The 14,436-nt window shown below is 46.5% G+C and overlaps 8 protein-coding genes across 8 annotated transcripts; 4 read left to right on the plus strand and 4 right to left on the minus strand.

Annotated features, from left to right (window-relative positions):
- Positions 1–211: 211 nt before the first annotated feature.
- B9G98_04263 (hypothetical protein) lies at positions 212–1,330 on the minus strand (the record flags this gene model as incomplete). The annotated part of the gene is made up of 1 exon (XM_024810820.1): positions 212–1,330. One exon carries the CDS (start codon positions 1,328–1,330, stop codon positions 212–214), a length of 1,119 nt encoding a protein of 372 aa, XP_024666588.1.
- Positions 1,331–4,133: 2,803 nt separating this feature from the next.
- Positions 4,134–7,394, plus strand: B9G98_04264 (Sodium/potassium-transporting ATPase subunit alpha-1; the record flags this gene model as incomplete). The annotated part of the gene is made up of 1 exon (XM_024810821.1): positions 4,134–7,394. One exon carries the CDS (start codon positions 4,134–4,136, stop codon positions 7,392–7,394), a length of 3,261 nt encoding a protein of 1,086 aa, XP_024666589.1.
- A 60-nt stretch (positions 7,395–7,454) lies between these two features.
- Positions 7,455–8,126, minus strand: B9G98_04265 (hypothetical protein; the record flags this gene model as incomplete). Its single annotated transcript, XM_024810822.1, has 1 exon — positions 7,455–8,126. One exon carries the CDS (start codon positions 8,124–8,126, stop codon positions 7,455–7,457), a length of 672 nt encoding a protein of 223 aa, XP_024666590.1.
- A 531-nt stretch (positions 8,127–8,657) lies between these two features.
- On the plus strand, positions 8,658–11,060 carry B9G98_04266 (Calcium permeable stress-gated cation channel 1; the record flags this gene model as incomplete). Its single annotated transcript, XM_024810823.1, has 1 exon — positions 8,658–11,060. The coding sequence occupies one exon, from the start codon at positions 8,658–8,660 to the stop codon at positions 11,058–11,060; it is 2,403 nt and encodes an 800-aa protein (XP_024666591.1).
- Positions 11,061–11,096: 36 nt separating this feature from the next.
- B9G98_04267 (Protein arv1) lies at positions 11,097–11,810 on the minus strand (the record flags this gene model as incomplete). The annotated part of the gene is made up of 1 exon (XM_024810824.1): positions 11,097–11,810. One exon carries the CDS (start codon positions 11,808–11,810, stop codon positions 11,097–11,099), a length of 714 nt encoding a protein of 237 aa, XP_024666592.1.
- Positions 11,811–11,901: 91 nt separating this feature from the next.
- On the minus strand, positions 11,902–12,624 carry B9G98_04268 (Eukaryotic translation initiation factor 3 subunit J; the record flags this gene model as incomplete). The annotated part of the gene is made up of 1 exon (XM_024810825.1): positions 11,902–12,624. One exon carries the CDS (start codon positions 12,622–12,624, stop codon positions 11,902–11,904), a length of 723 nt encoding a protein of 240 aa, XP_024666593.1.
- A 73-nt stretch (positions 12,625–12,697) lies between these two features.
- On the plus strand, positions 12,698–13,948 carry B9G98_04269 (SET domain-containing protein 8; the record flags this gene model as incomplete). The annotated part of the gene is made up of 1 exon (XM_024810826.1): positions 12,698–13,948. One exon carries the CDS (start codon positions 12,698–12,700, stop codon positions 13,946–13,948), a length of 1,251 nt encoding a protein of 416 aa, XP_024666594.1.
- Positions 13,949–14,063: 115 nt separating this feature from the next.
- On the plus strand, positions 14,064–14,426 carry B9G98_04270 (hypothetical protein; the record flags this gene model as incomplete). The annotated part of the gene is made up of 1 exon (XM_024810827.1): positions 14,064–14,426. The coding sequence occupies one exon, from the start codon at positions 14,064–14,066 to the stop codon at positions 14,424–14,426; it is 363 nt and encodes a 120-aa protein (XP_024666595.1).
- Between the last annotated feature and the right edge of the window lie 10 nt (positions 14,427–14,436).

Genomic DNA, 14,436 nt, shown 5'->3' on the forward strand with positions numbered 1-14,436 from the left:
TTACTGCACCATATTTGCCTATTCAGATAAAAACCATAAGTACACAAACAAATCCGTGATTTTATGGATAGTTCGATAATCCTCAGAGTCATTTCTGACGTATGATTACATATTCAGCGGTGACAATTTCGGACATAGCCGTGTGCTCGTCCAACGACCGGAGTACGCAAACTATCAACTTAACTACTTCATAAATTACGAGGATAAAATATTAGGAATATGAAGGTGGACGCGTAGCTTGAAGCACTAACGGAACAGTCAAGCTCACTTCACCACTTGGGTGTTTGACCGTAACGGTAAATTCATAACTGCCATAGGACAAGCAGGAAGCATAAGAAAGAGATGAGGCAAGTAGCCTTTGGATGCCATACTTGGCAGATACATTCAACGTATTGTCTTCCCAAGTCGCCTCACTGAGATCTAGTTTTCCATGCGCAATAGGAATTCGTTTCGTGCTATACCCTTCATTATCAATTCTGAACTTCATTCCTCCTGTCGCGGCAATAACAACTCGCCGAATACTGTAAGTAGCAGAAAGTTTGGGATGAGGTACCAAGCCTCCTAAAGGAAAGTACACAACTTTGAGATTAGCGACACCTTCTGTGATAGTTTCAGATGAATCCAGCTTGTTGAAATGGTAGACCGGATACATTTGCAGGGCCAACGTTCCCTTGTAATTCTTTCTCATAAAACCGGTTTTGAGTGCAGTACCCACTTCGTACAACCTGTTGAGCGGCCCATTCGCATCGCTAAATACATTCAAATCGAAGGAGGTGGTCTCCGGCAAATGGTAAACAAATTTTCGGGCCCTTAGCTTGCAGGTGTCAATCCGGGCCTCCAGAAAGTATCTCACTGCAACGTCATAAAATGATTCCGACACAGGCGATGCACTGCCTACGGATGGAGGGGTTGCAGTATGAGCGTAACAGTACTTTGTCCGACATTTCGAACACTCTGGCTTTTCGTCAGAGAAACACCGAAATGAAAATTCGTACTCGTATACAAAACCTTTTTTCAGATTTTGGCAAATGGACATGGACGTGCGGGAACATGTAAATTCTCTGGCTTTGAAATTACCACCGACGCCAAAGCTACCTTTGTGCATAACCTCCTCTGAACACATCAAGCTGATTGAGAGGTAGCCAGCATAAACATCGGTTAGCGGACTAACCGATACTATGCCTTTAGCAAACGAGGACGAGCCCGCTACAATAGCAACATCTAACAACTGTAGCTGAGGCCCTAGCCCCGCCGTTCCCTCTCGCACGCTCACAGGTTGACATTCATAGGATGGCAGCTCTGAACTAAAAGATTGGCCACTCAATTCCATAAACAGATACACTATCTATCTTTCAAGCATTATGTACCTACAGCGGTTGGCATTACTACATCTGAGCTAGTGACTCACGCATGACCGTGCATACCTCTAGAAACTTCCGATCAACTGTTATAGACAAATACTGCGGTATACGGTCGAAAAAATTATTGGGGAAGCAGAATTCAGGTGATAGATATTGTATCTCTGTTGATTAATTCGAAATCAACCGTGAGACCAATTGCAAGCCAAGACCATTTTGAGGGGTCTCCGCACCTGCATGTATATGCACGCTCCGTCATAAAAAAAACTGACCAACGTTGTTGTTCTCAAATTTCAAGCTCTAGTTCAGGTGTAAATTCTATTAGCCATCTTCCAACCAACTGGAGGCAATTTCACCCTAGATACAGAATCCGGAACATGAAACAGGAACATCCAAGCATATGAGGTGCAGCAAAGGCACACTCGAGGTTTTTTGAAATATCATGTTCGCCACCTCCCAAAACCCATACAGGCACTTTTCCGCACAAATATCACAAGCGATTTGAAGCGTTTCATAGCGCATGATGTTGCCACTCTTGCTCAAAGAGTACTCAACTGTGGCCATCTTTCGGGCATTGCCAGATTTAGAATGTGTCGATACCAACTCAGTCTAGTACATACTGATTTAGAATATAGATATCTTGGCCAATTGCGCGAAGATCTAGACGTAGACGAGAATTGCTCATCCGAGATCAGAACACTTTGCTTTCCTATTGTAGTCTTTACATACATAGTGTCTACTAACTTTATGAGATTATTAGTTTTTTTGGCACAGAAAACCGATAGCCTAGTTGACCGTGATAGCTAGGTGTGGGTTGAAGGTGTTGAGATAGATTAAAATAATATTGCCGTCCAAACTGCTTCTAGAGGTAGATGAGAAGACCATTGAGGCCCTGAATTATCCTAGAATTTTACATATCACGTGCTCTTCTGCAATTTCTCTTTTTATTCTCGTGGTCGATGTTTTGTTGTTGACCTAGTTAAGTAGTGAAAAACAGCACTATTTTGCCCAAGATGATTGCAACCAAATGAAAATCAAGCGACTGAGTCTCAAATGCAAGGTCCGCATGTCTGCCACACAATCTGTCAACTGACTGGATACTCAGGGGTGAGTGTATGCCCTCCTCGGTCAAGTATCTTGAACAAAATAGATCCCCAAATTGCGTGTTTTTATCTAATATTATTGTGTGTTTCACATATCATTGTGTTTGACTATCCACAGTGGTTCTATATACTGCTTGTCAATGCTTGCAATACAATAGGGAGTTCTACGAGGGCTCATAGGTCACATGAACAATTGCGTAACCCAGTTTCATTGCTCAAGCATCACTTGACCGCCATACGGCTGGGTCTAAACACTTGACTTCGTAAATAAAAGATGTAGTGTGTGAATGTTAGTACGAGGCTTTAAATACAATTAATTTAGGAGTCCTAACTCCCATTTCCACTTTGTACAGTGTAAATACCTGACCCGCCCATATATTCACCGCTTATGATAGGTCCATGGCTCAGTTATGTCATCAACCCCTTGGCAGGCCCGTAGATTATGCGCGTGTTACATTTTCAGATGCCTCACCTCTGTGACAGAAGTAAAACGGAGCTCGCAAGAAAAGTTTACTGTGAGGGTGAGGTATAGGCGGAAGTTTGATTTTTTCAAAATCCCAAAAATTCACTATAATAGATCTCTATTTAACATTTCTTGATCGAGTTATCGCCAGCTGAGCCATAGTTACCCTGGCCAATTCATAATGCAACGCCTAGTTCCTTGTTCGCAGTCACACCGGAGAATTTCGAGTGGTCTAGATGCCCACACCGTGCACATGTCGATCCTCCTTCCGAATCCTGGTTGGGCGTGATTCCACCTGCTCAGGCTCCAGTGACTCGGGAGAAACGCTAAAAGGATACTTTCAATGCTTTTGGCGTTCGCATTTTTTTCTCAAGCTCCGCTTCCGTTGGGAACCTCGTTCTCCAGAAGATACAGGAATGGCTGCAGGGATCTAGTTTAACTGCAGGTCACGCATTTTGATCGAAAATGAAACATCAGATATGACATCTACGTGACCCCAAATATGAAAAGATTTTTTATCGCTCACGAAGCACATGTTAAGCGAGCCAGTGGTGCTCATTCAAGTTGTTGTTGAGAGAGCTTTAGGCTGGCCGTGTTGTGTAAGACCTAACCTTATGCACACCATTAGCACATCGTTCACGGCTATTCAGGTCAGATAAATGTGCTTCTAAGAGCTCAGTATTTAATATTTAATATCGTAAGTCAACAAAAGTTACGATTTTCAAATGAAATGCCAATCCCCCTCGTGAGTGAGCTTCCAACGGATGAGTTCTTCTTGTTCCATGCGAGATTGATGCTTAATGACGTCAATTTTAGCACATTTGAAATATTTGTTTAGGGCAACGTTGGGAATTCATGGTTTACCAAAAAGGTATGACGCCCCTCGCCTTGTTCCGAAGACCGTGCGTTTGAGGCCTTTCGAGGCGTCCAAAAGACACCAGGAAAACACAACATACATAAAATAAAAGAAAAATAATTTGAACGAAATTTTTCAATTTCACCAAACCCTACCACCCTTTCAGCATCTTGAGGTGCATATCGCGACTCGGCTGAATTCGATTTCGCCTGACTAAAATTACTAGAAAATTTGATCTGCAGGAATTGCTGATGCCGTTTCACGGCTGTGAGTCGAGTGGGACATGTATAAATACCCCTTAGCATAATGCCATTAGATTGTAGTTGAGACGTAAATTTGAACGCACTGTAGGCATGTCTGATTCAAGCAGTTTTGACGAAGTCAAAAAAGAGCGCACCATTGTCTTTCACGAGACACCTCGGCGTCCTTCAAATGGGGTGGGTTTTAGCAGAACGGACACAATTGTGTCCAGGCTTTCGAGGTCGTCACATCTCTCCGAGCTTTCCGGTGTCTCTGGCCGTGTTATGGACCCCAGTGTTGCCATGCCTGTAACATACCAGTCGGTAAGTTACACTGTAGAAGCCAGCCAAGAGAAAGGCAAACCTGCAACCGTCCCAACTGCCAACGACAAAACTGTGGAAGCTGTTGCTGCCTTAGAGTGGCACACTTTGTCTGTATCTCAAGTTTTTGACAAACTTGAAAGCTCTGAGCTTGGTCTCTCTCAAAAACAGATCAAGGAAAAGCAGTCTCAATTCGGCCGCAACGTATTATCAAAGGCACCGCGACATACGTTGCGCAAAATATTTTGGTACTTTTTTGGTGGTTTCGGTACGATCTTGTTTACCGGAGGCATTCTGGTCATGATCTCGTGGAGACCTCTGGGGGATCCTCCTGCCCAGTCGAATCTTGCACTTTCAATTGTCTTGTTCTGCGTTTTCCTTATCCAGGCCGCCTTTAATGCATGGCAAGATTATTCTTCGTCTCGTGTTATGAGTTCGATCACCGGTATGTTACCCGAAGCTTGTATCACTGTACGCGACGGCACTCAACAGCAAACTGAGGCAGCTGATATCGTACCTGGTGATATCATTTTCTTTAAGGCAGGCAACAAGCTTCCCGCTGATGTTCGTTTTATTGAAGTTTCATCGGACGCCAAGTTTGATCGTAGTATCCTCACGGGTGAATCGCTCCCGCTGGGCGCGACGGTTGGTATGACAGACGAGAACTACATGGAGACTCGAAATATCGGTATGCAAGGAACATACTGTACGTCAGGCTCGGGAAAAGCAGTTGTTGTTAGTACAAGTGATGATACAGTGTTTGGTCGCATCGCCAAGTTGACCAGTACACCCAATAAACGACCTTCTCCAATTCAAACTCAAATTCGGAATTTCGTGATGATTATTTTGTGTCTTATGCTCACTATGATTGCTATCGTTCTGATTGTTTGGGGTGCATACCTCAGATCACATCACCCGGAGTGGATTCCAACGGCTGCACTTATTGTTGACATCGTTTCGGTTGGAATTGCATTCGTTCCTGAAGGTCTCCCTGTTGCTATGACATCAAGTTTGACCATTTGTGCGAACGCAATGAAGAAAAATAATATTTTGTGCAAGTCTTTATCCACTGTTGAGACTCTTGGTTGTGTTTCGGTTCTTCTCTCAGATAAAACCGGTACACTGACGAAAAACCAAATGAAAGCAGTCAACTGTACTGTTGGAACCAAAAGTATAAATCTTGAGGAGGCTATCGATGGAGCCAAAGACCGCGAGAATCCTTACAACAATGCCTTGCACCAACTGGAGACTGCTACTGCTATTTGCAATGCCGCGGAGTTTGATGCCACCACATCGGATCTCGATATTGAGGACCGAACCATTCTTGGGGATGCCACAGATCAAGCATGCTTAAGATTTTCAGAACAGCTTGGATCCGTGAGTTACTCTCGCGAGCTGTGGGACAAGCGGTTTGATCTTGCTTTCAACTCCAAGAACAAGTACATGCTCCGTTTATTCTCAAGTACTTCAAGAGAAGCTTTTGAAAATACGGTTTCACCTGAAGAGGCTTCAACTTGTGGCGAGAAGTCCTGGTTGCTGGTTATCAAAGGCGCTCCCGACATTTTGCTTGATCGCTGCTCAAGTTATGTCACCGAACAAGGAGCTGTTGCCCCTCTGTCTGAAGATTCCAAGCACCAGCTTGAGGAAGTAAAGAACAAGTGGTCAAGTGACGGTAAGCGAGTTATTGCCGTTGCTCGCAAAATTCTCAGGCCTACTGACTTTGGAGATCCCCGCAATTCCGAATTTGAAGACGAAGCTAAAGAGCTAGCATCTCATGGCTTGTGTTTTGTCGGATTTGTTGGCATTCTTGACCCGCCCCGTGTGGAGATCCCAGGTGTCGTAGAAACACTACGTGGAGCAGGTATCCGCGTTATGATGGTGACTGGTGACTTCAAACTCACAGCACAGGCAATCGCTCGCCAATGCAATATCATCACTGCAGATTTTGTTGATAACGCAGAAGATCTCTTGGTTAACACAGAGCGTGAAAGAAAAGCATTAGTTCTGTCAGGTGCGGAACTCAATGATCTTGACGAGGGCCAGTGGGCAGTAGTATGCCAGTACGAAGAAATTGTATTTGCACGAACCACACCCGAGCAAAAGCTGGAGATTGTCAAACAATTCCAAGCCGCTGAGAATATCGTAGGTATGACGGGTGATGGTGTGAATGACTCTCCTTCGCTCAAGCAAGCTGATATTGGTATCGCACCCGAAGTCGCTGCTGATATGGCTTTGGAAGCAGCTGATATGATTTTATTGGATGATTTCAGTGCCATTGTCCAGGCTGTTCTGTTTGGTCGAACTGCGTATGATAACCTTAAGAAGACAATTGCTTATCTTCTGCCAGCAGGTACTTTCTCAGAGTTTTGGCCTGTTATGACGAACATTTGCTTTGGACTTCCTCAAGTTCTTTCGAGTTTCCTCATGATTATTATCTGTTGCTTTACAGATGCAGGAGTTGGTATTGTTTTGGCATACGAAAAACCAGAAGCCGATCTTCTTCTTCGTCCGCCTCGTTCAAAGAAGGACTATTTGGTTGACTGGCGTTTGCTTCTGTGGTCGTACGGTTTTATGGGTGTTTGTGAGACGGTTCTATCGTTCACTATGTCTTACTGGTACTGCCAGCGGAGTGGGCTCTATTTCTCGGATCTTTGGTTCAAGTTTGGTCAAGTTCCTGCCCACATGACACCCGAGCGGTATAACGAAATTTTGAAGGTTGCCTCAAGCATTTACTTTTCGAATTTGGTCATTATGCAGTGGTTTGTTTCTATGGCAGCGCGAACTCGGCGTATGAGTGTCTTCACACACCCTCCGCTGTTCAACAAGAATACCCAGAACTGGCGTATTTTTGTCACCATTCCCTTTTCTTTTGCTATCATTTGGATCTTCTGCTATCCGAAGGATGTTCAACAGCTGTTCTATTCTGCTGATATCCCCGTTGAGCATTGGTTCCTTCCAATGGCTTTGGGCCTTGGACTGTTGAGCATGGATGAAATTCGTAAATGCCTTGTTCGCCGTTATCCTAATGGGTTGTTGGCAAAGTGTGCGTGGTAGTATCGGCTAGTAAGGCATGTTACCTCGCTCTTTAATTTATGTAGGAATAATTGATGTTGTTCAAAGCTTGCATACTTCTCGTTGTTGCACACAATAACCGAGACTGAGGGCCCATTGTATTTCTGTGAGATCGTCGACGTTATCAGGTAGAATGAACCCGGTCGTCAACAAAGACGTAATTTTTGACATTACTCTTCCAACCAAGTGTGCATCAATTGACCCACGGCGGGCATATCCTACCAAAATACGGCTTAAACAAATGGCTTGAGCCCAGGCACTAGTTGTTTCGCCGTGTTTGAGCTTTTGTGGGGTCTGGGCTTTAGCGTAGGGAAGATTCAGGTCGAGGATATGCGATACAATTTCGAGATCAAAGTACTTTTTACAAATGAGTCCGACAGTTCTGAAAAAATCATCATCTTGAGGGATCTCAGTTTGACCGTTTTCGAAACTAGCGTGATAAAACCAATGCGTGCTCTCCCATTCTTTGAGTTCCTGGAGGATATACGACCGAACATAATGGTCCCACATCAATTCAGCCGATTTTTCGTGGGACAGAACACGTTCAGCGGAATACACTATGTTTTCATCATGATCTGGTCCGCAAGCCTTTGCCAGCAGGCTGAAAGGGTTTTCAAGGACATCCCTTCGAACCTGTTCTCGAATTTCAGATATATACAGCATGTATGCTATAGTAGCATCTTCAATCTTTCGACTCACTGTTTCCGTATACATCGCAGGTAATCTGGTACACTGAACGCTCACCCGGAAAAGAAAACAAAACTAAGATGGCTCAATATGTATCCACTTCGTCCCCGCAGACTGCCGACCCCTCAACATGCAAGTGCTGCATCTTCACACAGAATGCGAGTTTACTTATGGTAGCCGAAGCACCAGAACAATTTGATTTTTCGTGTCCGAACATCTTGAATGTTTTTATATCATGGAAAACTCAATTCGTGATAGGAGCTTAATTAACGGAGTGTATCACTGATGGGCTGCAGCCGCAGCTCGGCCCGTCGCGCATGATCCTCCCCAATCGCTTCAATTTAGATAATAAATAAGCTGGTCAGCAGCCGATGGAGAACGACAAAGAATAACCAGACGAAAGAACAGTCGAGAAAACAAGAGACAGGCTGGTTGGGCCAGGGAAATTATTTGCAGGCGTCTGAAACACTGCTGGGGCCTTAGACGGGTTTCCTCGCAACCATGGTTTTCAGCACGTGATCTTCTCTCTAAAGCTCATGCGCGCCTGTGATGACATACATGGCGCCCGACTACGACTATACCAAGAAGAGCGCACAGCGCGGGTTTGGTTTACAAATTGTCATTGCGTTCTTGTTGGGGCTGTCAAGTGTTCTGATCTTTAGTATCTGGCGGCGACGATGGCCCCGGCTGTACGCGGCGCGGATGTTTAGGCGCCCAGACCTTCCGCAATTGCCTCCCACGCTGTTTGGCTGGATCAAAACTGTGCTGCGAATCAGCGACTCTCAGGTCTTAGAATACGCCGGATTGGATGCATACGTGTATTTGACGTTTTTCAAAGCGAGCTTTGATCTTTTTTGGCGACTTGCTGCTATGTCGGTCTGTGTTATTGGCCCTCTTCGGTGGTGGTATACGGGCCAATATGAGGAAGGAGACGACGACCGGAGTCTATCAGGTGACCGACCTCATAATGGCGATAGGACAGTTTTATTTGGAAATTTTTTATGGGTATACCTCCTGTCGTGTGCCGTGTTTACGTATCTCACGTTAAGAATCTTTACCCGTTATACCTACCGAGTGGTCAAAGTTCGTCAATTGTATCTTGGCCAGCAAAAGACAATTACTGATCGAACACTGTGCATCACAGGGATTCCACGAAGCATGTGCTCCAAGCAAGCCTTAATTGAGTATGTGGCAGGGCTTAATGTGGGTGAACCAGAATCGGTTGTTCTTTGCAAAATTTGGTCCGAATTGGATCATTTAATGGCTAAACGGGAGGAGATTGTTCTGAAACTAGAGCATTACTGGGCTGAATTGCTTGGTCCTACTTTCATCAACGACTTGGAACCACCAGTTCACTCTCTTGTGCTGCGTGAAACTCCAGAGGAAATTGCTCAGCAGGCAGTAGAGCATCGTAGAAGTAGACCCAGAGGAAGAACTGGTTGGCTTGGACTTAAAGGCCCTACAGTGGACTATATTGACCATTATACGACCCAGCTAAGTGATATTGACAAACTTATTTCTCGTGAACGGCAGCGCACAGATATCCCAATCACCAATGCGGCGTTCATGACCATGGATAGCGTTGGATCTTGTCAACTAGTGGCTCAGTCAGTGCTTGATCCGAAACCCCACCGTTTAGTCGCCAAGCTAGCTCCTTCGCCTCGGGACGTTGTATGGGGTCACGTTTACTTGCCATCGTTTGAAAAAGCGCTACGGGGGTACGTGATAACATTTATTTTTATTTTGACATCAGCTTTTATGCTTTATCCTGTCAAAATTCTTGCGAGTTTGTTGGATATGAATAAGATTGAGAATTTTTTGCCTGGACTCGCGAGAATTATTCGTAAAAGTGAATGGCTTGAGACATTTGTGACCCAGGTTTTACCAACTTTTGTTTTCACGTTGTTCAACATTGTTGTGCCATACTTTTACGCTTGGATGTCCGACTTCCAAGGCTTTATTTCCAGCGAGGATGCAGAGTTGGCATCTGTGGCCAAAAATTTCTTTTACGTGTTTGTGAACTTGTTCCTGGTGTTTATGATCGCCACGAATTACCTTTCTTTGCTGGACACTACACAAATTGCCGTCAAGCTTGCCGATACACTCAAGCAACTGTCCGCATTCTACACCAATTTAATCATTCTCCAAGGTATGGGCGTATTCCCAGCACGGCTTCTCCAGGCAGGGTCTCTACTACAGTTTCCGTTTTTTGTTACCCACTGTAAATCTGCAAGAGATTATTTGAATCTCTATAAGCCGGCGACCTTGAATTATGGTGTTATCCTTCCCACACCGCTGTTGATGTTTATGATCATGCTCATGTACAGTGTGATTTCAATCAAAATCCTTGTTTTCGGAAGCATATATTTTGCGATTGGATACTGCGTATTCAAGTACCAGTTCATTTATTCTATGGTGCACCCCCAGCACTCAACTGGCCGCCTCTGGGCCTCAATCTACCGCCGCGTTTTGTTGGGGCTTTTGCTGTTCCATTTATCAACTATGGGCGTTCTCGTGTTACAAAAGGCCTACACTATGGCGGCATCAATTATCATTTTGATGATTGTCGTAGTGGTTGTCTGGCGCGATTTTGAGACATCAACCGTGCCTTTGCTTCGATTTATTGCCCTGAAAGCAGCCGAAGAGAGTGAGAGCACCGAGCCCTATCGAGATAGTCCTCTGGACACTACGCCCGATGTGGAGCAAGTCTCTGAGCTGAACTCTGCCCTCATGGATAATGATTCAGAAAGTTCCCGGTCTAGCGGGCGTCTTGTTTCGGAATTGCGTCATTCCAGATCACAAACACTAGACGAGAATCGCGATTTCAATCGCCAGTACGTCAACCCCAACGTCACCTGTACTCTTAATGGCCCCTGGATCGGAGTGGAAGGCACCGAGTACGTTGTAGCCAACCCCCAGGGTATGGTACGCCGTCAACTTAATTTCGACGAGTGGGAGTAGAATAATAAATTATTTTTTTTATTTAAATACAGGTTATCATGATATGGCTGTTGCGAGGGACGTTACGGCGGACCAAGCTGCCGAACAAACGAGCCAGCGAATGCCGAGCGCTATCACACCGATGATGGTGGCCTTGACATAGCCGCAGTTGAGTACGACCGCAATGTGCTCGAGGAGGACGAAGCCGAAAATCCACCACACTATTGAGTTGACAATTGGCATATTGTAGTCCCAGATCAACGTTCCAATTGGCAGCAGTTTGGCAGCAGTGCTCAACATTATGCCCGTCGACAGCGTGCCCAGAGCCGTCCAGTGCAGCCAGTAGTAGGCCATTTGACGGACGACAACATGTATTATCGCTGTGTCCAGCGAGGCATAGAACAGGAAACAGAGATACTGGACGGTGGGGGCTGTGTTGGACAGGAAGTGCACAGTGGCCGGGTCTTCGCTCTTGACAGACCACGCCCACTGCAAGTAGACATCCGAAAGGGTTATGACTATCATCATTTTTTGTGTTTGAGATCGCACCCAGCGCGATGCGGGTAACTTGGGCGCCAAGACATTGAAAACAACGTGCCGGATCGCCTGGGGCTTGAGCAGAACGAGATCAATGCCAACAAGCACCGAGTCGCACTCTATATACTTGTCAGCGAACTTGTGGCAGTTAGTGCACGTGGTGGCTCGAATGTTGTTCTGCGAATAGTACGTATACAGCCGGGAAACGGGGTGCGCACATTCGACGCACAGCATGAGCGGGGGAGAGCAGATGACAAAATAACCGTTGGATTTAGATTTACAGGCCCTGCGGGCACCCCAAAAAAATCTAAGTACTGAATGCGTTCTACATAAAATCATCATCGTCCAGGCCGTCGTCGGCAAGATCTTCCGGCGCCTTGACCTGGGTCTCTTGCTTGGCAGAGGCCTGCTTGATCTGCGGCTTCTGGCGATTATTCAACCGGCGGGCCCGCTCCTCACGGTGTTTCTGGTTGGCGACGGCAGTGAGGGTGCTGGTGACTTTGTTAGTTTGGTCGCTGCTTAGCGGACCGCACAGGTCGCGGCATAACTCGATGATGAAATTTGTGTGCTGCAGATTGGAGTTCTTTTCCGCCAGCTGGTTGATGACAGGCGCCAGAGTCTTGCGGAGCTCGGTGTATCCAGCAGCATTGGTGGGCTTGAAGACGGCAAAGTCGCTCAGCTTAGCGGGACCGGTAGCCGAAGAGCTGCCCTGGGACTCCTTCTTGCGGCTGCGGGGATGGATGTCTGCAGCGGCCAGCAGATCACTGGCAGTGTCGAGATCGGCGTCGACCTCGCGCTGAAGCATATCCTTCTTGCTGGCACTCATGGTTTTTTCCAGGGCTTTCTTCTCGCGCTCTTCCTGCTCTTTCTGCTTGCGAGAGGCGATTCGCTGGGCGCTGCTGACCTTGGGCTTGACGGCCTTTGGCTTGTCGTCGTCGCTCTCCAGACCGGCCTCCCAGTCTCCCATGAGCTCTTCACCTTCTTCACCGAAGTCGTTTGCAGCAGCTGCCACTGGCACTTCGAAGTCGTCGTCTTCCCAAGAGGCCATTTTTTTAGGGGAATTTTTTCAGGCAGAGATTTTCTTTTCTGGGATTTCTTGGTTAGTTAAGCAATCTTCAGAAATGGCAGACGACCGGCCGACTGTGATCGAGAACCGGGCAGAGGTGTTTGAAAAATGGGCCAAGCATTATACGTATTTGGATGGAGACGTTGTTGATTCGTTCGGACTCGGTCTTGCTAGCTCGCGAAATGTCGCCGAAGGCACTACACTGGCCAAAGTGCCCGAATCATTGACCATAAGTGAGCGAATTATTGACGATTTGAGTTTACAGGACGAAAAGTTAGCCAAATGGTTGAATTTGCAGCCAGTGTCCGACCGCCATCGCTTGCACCGGGCCCTGGTATACTTGGCACTGAACACCCCTACTAAATGGTTGGTTTATTTCAAGTTGCTACCAACGAATGGCGATATCAACCTGCCGTTCTCGTGGACAGACGATAATCTTCAACAATTAAAAGGATCTAGTATCTACGAGCCCGTTGCCAGCAAGAAATCAATTGTCGAAGTGCAGTACTATGAGTTCTGTGAGCTTGCGAAACCACTTCTTGAGGATATAGAAATCCCATTTTCTCTGTGGGTGCTAGCATATCAATGGGTTTCGTCTCGCAGTCTCACAAATCCTGAAAGTGGCCAGTCTATTCTTGCCCCCATTATCGACCTCTGCAATCATAGCTCGCATGCCAATGTGAGATACGACCTGCAGGGCACTGATTTCGTACTTTTAGCGACTCGAGATATCGCCAAGGGCGAAGAACTAGTCTTGGACTATGGGTCAAGAGGTAGCGGTGAGTTTCTTTTCAACTACGGATTCATTCCCGAAAAGCAGTTTGAAGAGATCACCAGAATCTACGATCCAGACGACGAAGCCATTAGGAGACTGCTGGATCCGTCCCGAGATCCGGACTGCCCCGACGACCTGAAGAAAGAAATGGAATTTGCGTACAATCTGTTGACCCAGTTTCTGCCCCAGCCAATGCAGGTTCTTAAACTGAACAGCAACGGTGAGTGGGCTGACGAGTTTATCACCTTGGTGGCATGTGAAGATCTAGTTGAATTGAAAACTGTCGACGGCCAGTACTCTCTGTACATCCGCGATACAGAACTTGTCCCCGGCCAAATCGCAGAGCAAACCAAACAATTTTCCGAAGTCGCGTATCGGGCCAAGATTCTCGTTGCCCAGCTCGCGCACCACTTTGCATCCAAGCTTGCAGAAGAAAAATCAGACAGTGTGCTGCCGGTTGTCAAGCAGCTTCACGACGCAGAAGCCAAGCTTTACCAACAGTTCATTGATGCGGCTAAAGATTTAGCGTAGCCCTTGTAGCATGTTAGCTCCCTCATAGCTGCAGCCCGGCTATCGGATGCGTTGAACCTGCATTTTGATCTTTGATTTTGACTAAGCGGCACCGCACAACTGAGAATCATCAACCATGTCTGATAGATACTACTCAACGGGGCGCGGTGGAGCAGGCAACCTCCAGCATGGCAAGCCTGTTGAGCACGACGAGCAAGAAATTCCACATTTGACCCAGAAGGTATTCACAACCGGCCGAGGCGGAGCGGGCAACATGGCCACCAACTCCGATCCGCAGGTCTCGCGTACGTTGCAAGACGTAGAAGACCTTGATCTCGCACCGATTGCTTCTCCCACTATTGGCCGTGGTGGCTATGGAAATGTCCGAGCAGGCCAGCAGGCATCTGCGAACCTGTTTTCCAAGGCGAAAGGTCTCTTCAAAAAGCGACACTCGGACACGCCGAAAGAAGAGTCTAGCGAGGCACCCGCCGCCAAATGAATCAGCTATG

This window comes from Wickerhamiella sorbophila (assembly GCF_002251995.1).
Source record: "Wickerhamiella sorbophila strain DS02 chromosome Unknown contig2, whole genome shotgun sequence".
NCBI lineage: Eukaryota > Fungi > Ascomycota > Dipodascomycetes > Dipodascales > Trichomonascaceae > Wickerhamiella > Wickerhamiella sorbophila.